Source organism: Rhincodon typus, chromosome 3, assembly GCF_021869965.1.
Source record: "Rhincodon typus isolate 14 chromosome 3, sRhiTyp1.1, whole genome shotgun sequence".
NCBI classification, from domain to species: domain Eukaryota; kingdom Metazoa; phylum Chordata; class Chondrichthyes; order Orectolobiformes; family Rhincodontidae; genus Rhincodon; species Rhincodon typus.
Genome location: NC_063334.1, coordinates 30024499 through 30035692, shown reverse-complemented (window position 1 = coordinate 30035692; position 11194 = coordinate 30024499). Strand labels below are relative to the sequence as shown.

Here is an 11194-nt window from a genome sequence, read left to right as displayed (position 1 = left end):
CTCTATCTCTAAGTTTTTTTTTAAAAAAAATCTCATTTCAGTTCTAACTCACCTCTCTTGTTTGGAAATTGAGTCACCCAGTTCTAGCTTCCCCAAACAAAGAAAACATTTTATCTTAATCAACCTTGTTTGTCCCTTTAGTATCTTGTAGCGTTTAATTAGATCAACAATCATTCTTCAAAAGTTGAATGAATATAGGCCCAGTTTCCTTTATCTCACTTCATAGGACATTCCCCGCTCCCAAGAATAAGCCTGCTGAACCTTCCTTGTACTGCTGCTATGGCAATAACATCCATCTTAAAGTAAGAGTACCAACACTGCACACGGTACTCCAGCTGCGGTTTAACCAATGTTTTATACAATTGAAGCAAAAGTTTGCTACTGCTGTACTCTCATCCTCTCAGGATAAAGGCTACTATTCGATTAGGTTTTCTAATAGCTTGCCGCACCTGCACGTTAGCCGTCAGTGACTTGCTGATGAGGATACCTAGGCCCCTTTGTACATCTGCATTTTCTAACACGTTATCATTTAAGAAATGCTCTGTACATCTGTTCCTAACATTTTCCTCATAATATTACAACTGTCATGTTCTTGCTCACTCACTAAATCTATCCAAATTCTGTTGAAGCAACTTTGCATTTTCCTCACAGCACGTAATCTTGCATAGATTTGCATCATCCACCAGCTTGGAGCCATTACGTTTGGTTCCCACATCCATATTCTTGATAGATATTGTGAACAGCTAGGGTGCAAATAATGATGATTGATGTACTGTATTCATTGCAGCTTGTCAAGTTGAGAATGTCCTATTTATTCCAATTCCCTAATCCCCATCAGCAAATGATCTCCTATCTCTTATACTTTCATGGAGAACCCATGGCATTGGTAAATTTCCTGAGAGTCTTAATAATTCTGCTTGACTTGTGAAGTAGTTGTACATATTGCTAAATACAAAAAAGCATCTTGTTAACTAAATGAAGTACCTCTTCTGTAACAACTGTCAATGCTACATTTTTGACCATTGCTGGTTAGATAGGCCATAGACTAATTATAGATGCAAGTGGGTTGGTGGCAACAAGCTACTTCAAACAGCCCGTACTCTGTCAGTATGCTGCTCAGGGGTGGCAGGTATGCTGAGATGTCAGTAATGCCAATTAGGGGAAATACCACAGCACCCTGTCAAATACTTCCTGGAAATTTAAATTCAGCCCATCCACAGATTCCCCTTTATCTGCATTGCTTGTTAATTCCTCAGAAAAAAAAATCCATTAAGTTGCTTAAACATGATTTCCCTTTCATGAAACTATTTTCACTTTGCCTGATTGCAAGAAGATTTTCAAAGATCACAGTTACATCCTCTTTAGTGGATGATTCCGACAATTTCCCTTTATTTTTCTGTGAGTCTTGCTTTGTGCAAATTAGTTGGAATGGAGTGAAGCTGGTTGGGAGGTTCTGGCTTCCATTTATTAGAAATTTAACAATACACAGAAATTACCTAAATCAAGCTAATTTGGGTTTGTTTCTCCTCAGCGGTTGACTGTGGTTCACCACCAGGTTTTGTGAACACAGTGACCTATCCACCAGTCAACACAACGTATGGTAATACAGTTGTGTACCAGTGCCAGGTTGGCTATGTCCATGTCAGGGGAAATGACACATCAGTCTGTTCTGCCCAGGGACAATGGGAAGGAGCAAACCTGGAATGTGAAGGTCAGTGTTTTGGAATATTACTAAATGCTGACTGAACTGTGACAACATGGAAATGCTATTCCGGAGCAACTGACAAGGTTTTCCTTTCATTAACTTTCCTTTCACCTGAGTCCAACCTCCATATAATCCCACCATTCATTCATTACATTGCATTCACTCATTGCATCTCCATGCAAGATACATTTGCAGCACTTGCTATCTCATCAGTAAGTTTGTTGGTTCAATGAGAATATAATTAACAGAATGCTGCATTTATAACTAGAGTTGGATATATAGTGAATACACATTTTCCACCTGTATACAAAGTCCAGGTTAGATTACATCTTGAAGTATTAAGTACAGTTTTACACCCTGCACGTTACAGAGGCTATGTTGATCATTCACCAGATTTTCAAGAATGCTACGAGAGCTGTGAGGATCAGATCAGTAAGGGAAAAGGTACATAATCTAATTTTATATGCTGTGGAATATAGGAAGTTGAGGGCTTACTTGATTGAGGTTTTTGGTATTTGTAATGAAACAATGGGGTGGATAGAGAGAAACATTTTCCACTGGTGGGTGTTTCTAAGACAAGGGGTTGTGACTTTAAAATCCGTCCAGGAGAGAGGTAAAAGGGAATACCTCTTCAAGCATAGCTTGGAAAAAGTGTTGGACTCTCTCACACAAAAAGCAGTCATTGCTACTCATTTAAAAATTTTAAATCTTCAATGAATAGTGTTTTGATTGCTAGGGCTGTCAAGGGATACAGCAGGTGCATGGAGTTGAATTATAGATGTTATTGAATGGGAACCTACTGAGCAAATATGCATTGAGCTTTGTCAGTCATTAAATTCTGTTCTTAGCAAATATTTGGAGTATCTTGTTTTGAATGGTTTCAGCATTCAGGTAATTCTTCACTAAGTTTTCATTAAATACCTTTATTGTCCTGGAAAATATTGACAGAAAAGGTATTCTGTTCCACACAATGCGTTTCTTAAGAATGCATTTTTGATGCAACGTATTTGTATTCAAAGAAACTGTCTTGAGGAGCTAATGAGCCTACTCCTGATTCTGTGCTTCAATGTTGGAGATGTTCATTGAGGGGGATACATTCACATGAGGATCTAGCCAACTGTTCAGTTGGACATTAAGAATGTCCTGATTCTTTCCAATCAATAGTAGTGAGATTCTCCCAGTATCCCGGTCAAGATTTGTCCTGAACCAAGGATATTGACTGGACAATCATCGCTCTCTGTTTGTGTGTGTGTGTCTTGCTTGGTATTGCATAGATTTGAACATTCCACCTTCAGTTCATCTGAATTTCATCAATACCCAGAAAAGTAAATTAAGCTAACTTGCATTTTTCTCTCCTCAGCTGTTGACTGTGGATCACCACCAGCTTTACTGAATGCACTGTCCTATCCAAAAATTAACACAACCTATGGAAGTACAGTTTTGTACCAGTGCCAGGTTGGCTATGTCCCTGTGAGAGGAAATGACTCATTAGTCTGCTCTGCCCAGGGGCAGTGGGAAGGAGCAAACCTGGAATGTGAAGGTCAGTGTTACAGAGTGTTTCTAAGCCTGACTCAAACAAGTGGAAAACTATTTGTCTCAGCAGTTCCTGCTTTTTGATCCTTCACAAATCTTGTTCAACTCTTGCCTGTTGGTGGCATTAATCTGAGGGAAATCTTGCCGTGGGATTTAGTTGACCCGAGGGGTCTCCACCACAGGTTGAGGAACTGTTATGGGGGAGGCCTAACAATTTTCAATACACTTCAGGCACTTATGTGGGCACTGTTGGGCCCTGTTCAGGATTCAGGACCCCAGTATTGGAAGTCCTTCCGGCTGAGAACTGCTGGCCAAACAAAAGCTGTTTGCACTTCATTGCTTTCAGATCCTTTTCTGGGAATGTACCCACCTAAGGCAATTTATGACATGTCCCTTCATCCCTTGAACTTGCTGGCCAATTTGCATATTTTTAATGACACGGGGCATTGATGTACTGTTATTTTACTGAGTAATTCCAGCTCAATAATTGGTTCAATACATTCAGATTATGCAACAACAGTAATAGTTTGCATTCATATAGCACCATTAATGCAGTACAGTTGTCCTAAGGAGTTACACAGCTGGTCATCAGTTAAAATGTGTCACTGAGCCTCATTGAGAGGAATTAGGGGACTGGTGACTGACAGCTTGATTCAAGAGGGAGGTAAAGGAACCTAAGGATTCAGTGAGGTGGAGAGGTTAAGAAAAGGAATACCAGAGCCAGGGTCCTCTAAAGATGAAGGCATGGCTTGAGTGAAAGAAATGGGGGATGCACAAGAGACCAGAATTGGAGAAACGCAGAGAACTCAGTGGGATGTTGGGTTGGCAGCAGTTAGGGAGTTAGAGAGGAGGCAAGGAAGGATATGTAAACCAGATGAGAGTTTTAAAATAAATGCACTTGTTCAGAATAATGAAGAATTATTTCCTAAAGTACTGATGATAATTCATCTGGTTTTCTCCTCCACAGTTGTAGATTGTGGGATCCCAATTCACGTACCAAATGCACAGCCACCATTAGTCGGAGGGACCGTGTATAGAAACCGAGTCCAGTATGTTTGCAAGACTGGTTATGTAAGTGAAGGAGGAAATGGCACATTGGTGTGTTCTGCCCAAGGACAGTGGGAAGGAGCTAATTTCACTTGTACAGGTAATTAAGGAGCTGTTTGCACAATACAAACGAAAAGCAAATGGTTGATGTGAGGGGACACTATATTCCTAATGCATCATAGTTTGCTGGCAAAATGTGTTGTACCTGATATGTTTTTCATTTTGCTGAACATTGAAAGAATAAAATTGTTTTTAAACATTTCATGATGGCATGGACCTCTGCCTTATTATTAGTTATTAATCGTGACTGTGTGAGCAAGCATAAACAGAATGGGGGTCTAGGCCTGAAACGTCAGCCTTCCTGCTCCTCTGATGCCGGTTGGCCTGCTGTGTTCATCCATCTCTGCACCTTGTTATCTCTATAAACAGAGTGGGTTTGTTTTACATACCTCCTTTAGCGATAGGTTCTGCACTCCTCCAATTTTAACCTTTGTGGAATCCTGATTTTGTATACTCCACCACTAGTGGCCATGTCTTCAGCTTCTTAGGCCTATAACTCTGGAATACTGTACGTAAACCCCTCCTGCCCATCAACCTTTATGTTTACATTTTTAACATGCTCCTTAATGGCTACCACTTTTACTAAGCTGTTGACTACCACTCCTAACCTTCCTAAGTGGCTCAGTGTCAAATTTAGTTTGATAACACTTCCGTAAGGCAGTTTGGAACATTCTACTTTTTTGTTATTATTTTGGGGATATGGCTGTTGCTGACTAGGACAGCATTCCTTGCCAATACCTAACTATCCTTGAGAAAATGCTTTCTTAAGCTACTGAAACCCATGCGGTGAAGGAACACCTGCAGTGCTTTTAGGGACAGAATTCCTTGATTTTGAACAAGCAACAGGAAAGGAAAGCAATATAGTTCCAAGTCAGGTTAGCACATGGCTTGGAGGGCAACTTGCAAGCGCTGGTGTTGCCATGTGGATGCTGTCCTTGTCTACACATGGAAGTGCTATATGAATGCAAGTTGTCATTGTTGTTGAGAGCAACCCAGTTGCTGAGGCACCTTGTGGACTGATAACTTTTAGTTTAGTCTGGAATATCAGTCATCTGCAGAACAATTTTCAATGTGCATCTGAGTCATAACCAGCAATTTACTTGACTTGACTGTACATGATCTAGAATCTTGTTGGTGCATATTTTGAATTAATATCTAAATGTGTCAGCCATACAGCCCATTTATGTTCCATTGCAGTAGGATTATAATTGTCAGCCTTAGTTAAGTGGCTAACACCTTTCTCTCTGTAGGCGGGAAAAGAAAGTGTGTTGAACACAGAAGTATCTTGCTGCAATTATACTGAGACTTGGCGAGTTGTATAAGGTTTTGACCTCCTTGCCCAAAAAAGGATATACTTGCCAGGCAGGAAGTGTAATGGAGATTCACCAAACTGATCATTGGCAAGAAAGGATTGTTTTATTAGGAAAGGTTAAGAAGACTGGGTTGTATTCTCTTGAGTTTAGATGAATGACTGGTGACTTCACTGAAACTGACAAAATTCCTTAGGGCTTGACAGAATAGGTGTAGGAAGGGTGTTTCCACTGGCTGGAAGGTGTAGAACCTTGGGACGGATCAGGCTGCAGAATAAGGGACAGGCCTTTCACACTGACTAGAGGAGGATTTTTTTTCACTCAGAGCGTGGTGAATTTTTGGAATTCTCTATACCGGAGGGCTATGGAAACTCGGGCACTCAGCATGATCAAGACCACGATCAATCAATTTCTAGATGTTAATGGTATGAAGGGATATGCGGATGGCCTGTTCTTTCTCCTATGTCCTATGATTCTGTGTTCCTACAAATTTCTGAATTCATATCAAACTCAAGAGACTGTGTCCCAAGCATGAAGCTGACACTGTCGGTGTGGTATTCAGGGCATGTTGCAGTATTTCAGGCATCATCTTTTACATGAGAGTCCCTCCACCCTCTCATACAGATGTAAAAGATCACCAAGCACTTTGTAGAAGACAGTAGGAGATCGCCCAGCACCCTGACCAATATTCACCCTCCAACTAAGGTCACAATGTTATTATCAGATTGTTTGTAAACCTGTCTGTGCACCAATTGGCTGCCATCTTTCCTATGTAAAGAATGACTACACTTCAAACTTACCGTAAAACAATTTAGGATGTCCTAAGGTTGTGAAAGCCCATCTGTTTTAATGCAACAATTCATAACATGACAATGTTTAAGTTGCATTGTACTGCAGAAGACAGTAACTTGATAAAACATCTTTTAAGCAAAATGTGAGTATTAGTGTGATATATGTGGCAAGATGATTCTAGCATTCAGCCCATATCCTGTCAACATAATCGACTCTCAAATCTGCCCATCAGCTAACTCCCATCAGGCCAAGTTTGTAGTATTTTGCTTCTCCCTAACATGCAGCCATCATATCGACAAGTGGGTGAGATAATAGAAAGTTACAGAAATTGCTAAATGTGAAATATAATGCGCTTGGGAAGAACAAAAAAGACAAGGGAATACGCAACAAATGGTAGGTCCCTGGGAAGCACTGAGGATTAGAGACACCTTGGAGTTACAGTACACATATCCATTATGGTATCAGGATATGTGGATAAAACAGTATACTTGCCTTTATTAGTCAAGGCAGAGAGTTTAAGAGCAGTGAGCTGATGCCGGAACTGTATAAAATGTTGGTTAGACCACAGCTCGAGTATTGTGCGCAGTTCTGGAATCCAAATTATAGGAGGCATGTGATAGCACTGGAGAGGGTGCAGAGGAGATTTACCAGGATATTACCTGGGCTGGAAAGTTTCAGTTTTGAAGAGAAATTGGATAGATTAGGGTTGTTTTCCTTAGAGCAGAGGAGATGGAGATGGAGATGGAACATGATAGATATGTAAAAAAAATTGAGGGGCATAGATAGGGTAGACAGGAAAAAGCTTTTCCCTTTAATGGAAGGATCAATGACTGGGAGCATAGATTTATGGAAAACGGCAGAAGGTTTAGAGAGAATGTGAGGAAGCTTTGTTTTTACCCAGAGGGTGCTGTGAATCTGGAACTCGCCGCTGTACGTGTGGTAGAATCAGAAACCCTCTGAAGTATTAAGATGTATTTAGATGTACGCTGGAGAGACCAAAGCATATAAGGCTATGAACCAAGTGCTGGGAAATGGGATGAGCATGGTTAGCTGGCTGTTTTTAAACCAGCGTGGATGGGATGGACCTTTTTCTGTGCTGCAGATCCCTATAACTCTATAGCCGTATGGAGTCTAAGTGATACAGCTTAGAAGGTGGTCATTTGGCCATAACACCTGTGTCACCTCTTTGACAAAGTTATCAAATGATTCCACTCCCACAGCCCTGTAAATTTTGTGTCTTCAAATGTTTAATTAGCTCAACTTTTTAATGTTACTATTGAACCGCTTCCACCTCCTTTTCAGGCAAGACCTTCCAGATCACGAAAACTCGCTGCATAAAAAAAATTTCCTCGTGACGGTTCTGGTTCTTTTGCCAATTGCCATAAAAATGTGTCCCCTGACTATCAACTCCTCTGTCAGTACACATTATAACACAAAATGGTTTTAGTCCACAGGAAGTGAAGACAGATGTTGGTGAGACAAAGGTGGAATCTGTTATTAAAGAAGGTCATGGTTGACAGGAGAAACATTTGCCTGCAATCATTGACGATTTTCAAGGTGAAAGTTAAAATGGGCGGAGACCTTCATCTGTGCATTAATACTTTTAATGAGCCTGATCCTACAATTCAGCTCCACAAATGCTAATTTTCTCTTTTTATTCCTCATAGAAATTATACTTTGCCTCCATCTCTCCTCTCCACCCATTCGCAACTCCCAAATAAAACAATAATTTGTCCCTTTTTTTGACATTTTGGTTGTTCTGATTATGACCAATTTATCATCTTGCCCCTGCTCTACCACACTGAGGATTGCCAAATCTGATTGGACAAATTCCTGAAGGTGCTAACATATAACATTCAATGTCCAATAGACCTACCCAGTCCAACGGCCTTTTCTTCTTTACCTTAAGTATCTTTAGAACCGTTATACAAAAGGGTGGATACATAATTTTTAGTAATAGCATTTTTCTTTTTAATTGTCCCTCTGATTTTTCTCCTGGATTGTAATATTAGAACAGGGTTGTGGCCAACTGTAATAGATGAAACTATGCAGTGCAACTGAAGAAACCCAGACTGAGCTGGGACTGTTGTAATATTTATCTTTTATAGATATTGACTGTGGGAGCCCACCAGTTGTACCACATGCAGATCTGCTCCAGTACCATAATACAAGACGAGGGAACATTGTTCATTATAGGTGCAGGGATGGATTTTATACTTTGTCAGGAAGGAATACATCTGTCTGCACAGAAAGAGGACAATGGGAAGATGTAACATTGCTGTGTAAAGGTAATGTTCTTTTAAATTTAACACCATTGCCATGAATTCCATTTTTAAAAAATGTCGGGATTAAAATCTTGCATTGAGGTGCCAGTAATGAACAACTTCATGTAACACTTTGTAAATTCTGTTTGCGACTGAAAGAAAGGTATTTACCCAATTGTATTATAACAAATGAGAAATCAAATGGATACTAATGTATTTGTTATTAATATTGTACAGAGCAAGTTTAACTTGAGTGTTCTTAGTAGTCACGAAGTTCTAATGTAACAGAAATATTTGGAACAGATCTCGGTATTGCAATCAGATCACGTCAGTGTTGTTGACAGAAGGTAGTCCATGTCTATGTCAATGAACATCAACAAACTTTATTAAGTGCCAACTACATTCAAGAGATGGTAAGCATGACTATTTCTAGGATCTTACACACTTGGGTTCCATGCAATCAGACGTCATTGTGATATAGAGCCTTATGTGCATACTGAAATTCTGTTATTAGAGTAAACATATAGTTAACTGTTCTTTCCACATCTTCAAACAAACTCGTAATCTTGTGATAATTTAATATTTATGTCAAACTCGTATGTCTCCCTCTTTCTCAGAGTGTCTTGCGCCTGAGGCATCAATACCCAAAGTGTTCTCTGCTGTTTTGGAGGATGCATAGGAGGCATGTGCTTCCTTGGAAGGTGCACACATTGGTAAATTGGGAGAGCAGCTTCTCAGCACAGCTGGTGCCTGGCTGGGATTGCCTCTCTCCTGGCTCTCGTAAACTTTTGTACAATTGGATAGGCAAACCAATGAGGGTTCCTAATAGCATATGTTTTTACTTCCCACCTCGGTAAAGACCTCCAATCTGCACAAGTTGATTACTCACTGTGGCCGACAGCTTGCTACCTCACTATGGTGGACGTTTCCTGTGTTTAGCCATTGTGTGTGTGTGGGATTCCTATGGTCAGATTGCTGGGCTGGCTATCTTCCTTCACCGGCTGTACTATCCTCTGGTTAAGCTGCTTGAAAGGCTCCCTGTTGTTGATTCCCACTGTTTCTGTGAGTGCAATTGACTTTTTACTCCAGAGGTTTGATTCCAGTTTTTCTTGTGGGCGTTTTGTTACGAACAGAAGGGGAGTGGCAATGCAAGTCAATCTCATGAAACCCCACAGCGTATGAGTACAGCTCTTGCCAGCCCTTCACAGCCCTGAAGTTTGTAGCCTATAACAACAACTGTGTGACCCACTGACCCTGACAAAGGCTAGCCACAAAGATTCGACAATGACTTCCCCCTCTCTCAATGGTAAGTTAGATCTGGCTCAGTAGCGATGATATTGGTAAGCAGCCAATCACCTTGAGGTATTCACATGGACAGCAAACCAAGAAGTTAAAACCATGTTATCGTTTACTTTTTTTAATTTAAATTTTCAGATAGGGAATAAATGGCTATGATTGGACTAAGGGAGGAGCAAGAACCGTATATTTATAAACAACATTTTTAAAATATGAGGAATTTCTTATCATGGTATCTCAAAAGAAGTGACACAGTAGCTCAGTGGTTAGCACTGCTGCCTCCAGCTTCCTGGGTTCGATGCCAGCCTCAGGTGGCTGGTTGTGTGGAGTTTGCACATTCTCCGTGTCTGCGTGGGCTTCCTTTGGGTGCTCCAGTTTCCTGCCACAGTCCAAAAATGTGCAGGTTAGATGGATTGGCCATGCTAAATTGCCCATAGTGTCCAGGCTGGGTGGACTAGCCATGGGAAATGCAGGGTTACAGGGATAGGATGGGGGTGAGGGGTGAGTCCGGGTGGGATGCTCTTCAGAGATTTGGTACGGATTCAATGGGCTGAATAGCATGCATTCCCATTTAGGTATTCTATGATTCTATTAAAAAAATAGAAAATGCAATAACCATGTGTGAATGTTTAGCAATAATAATAAAGTTAAAACATCAATAAAAATCCCATTTTAGTCATAATTTTTCAAGGGCTTTGAGGGAGACTAAGGCTAGAATTTAATGCATCCCCAGTGGCAGTTTGGAAATGGGAGTGTTGGGTTAGAATGTGTGGGATAGGGCCCCCACTACTTTCCTGCCCTTTCTTAATTAAGCCTGGGGCAGGAAGACTCATAGATGGTGTTCCTGCTTGATGCTAGTTAAAGAGGACACAGACACATGCCATAGGAGAAGTCTGACAAGGAAGCCCCATTTGGTTTATTTGTAGGGGAAGAGGTTTGGTTGTTGGGGGGTGTTGGGGTATATGGGCTAGGAGAACTTCTGGTTTAATGGGCTCAGTTTCTGATTGAGGACCTGGTATCAGGGAGGGCCCACTGAGCGTTTCCCATACCTTTGCCATTTCTGTTCTGCCCTCAGTGGTGATACCCTCCCTGATACTGTCATCCTGCTACCAATAGCCTGGGACCCTCATTATCCAGGGCCTTTGGTGGCTGCATTGCCAACTGTTGCTGTCACACCCCATCTGATT

General features: G+C 40.9%; 1 protein-coding gene across 1 annotated transcript in view; it reads left to right on the top strand.

The window, feature by feature from the left end:
• The window catches only part of LOC109914496 (sushi domain-containing protein 1-like), a 56449-nt gene that overhangs the window by 15771 nt on the left and 29484 nt on the right, over nt 1–11194 (top strand). The window contains exons 2-5 of the mRNA XM_048620174.1: nt 1507–1711; nt 3066–3245; nt 4206–4385; nt 8556–8735. Of these exons, the coding sequence (XP_048476131.1) occupies nt 1507–1711; nt 3066–3245; nt 4206–4385; nt 8556–8735 (745 nt within the window). The remainder of the gene's footprint in view (nt 1–1506; nt 1712–3065; nt 3246–4205; nt 4386–8555; nt 8736–11194) is intronic.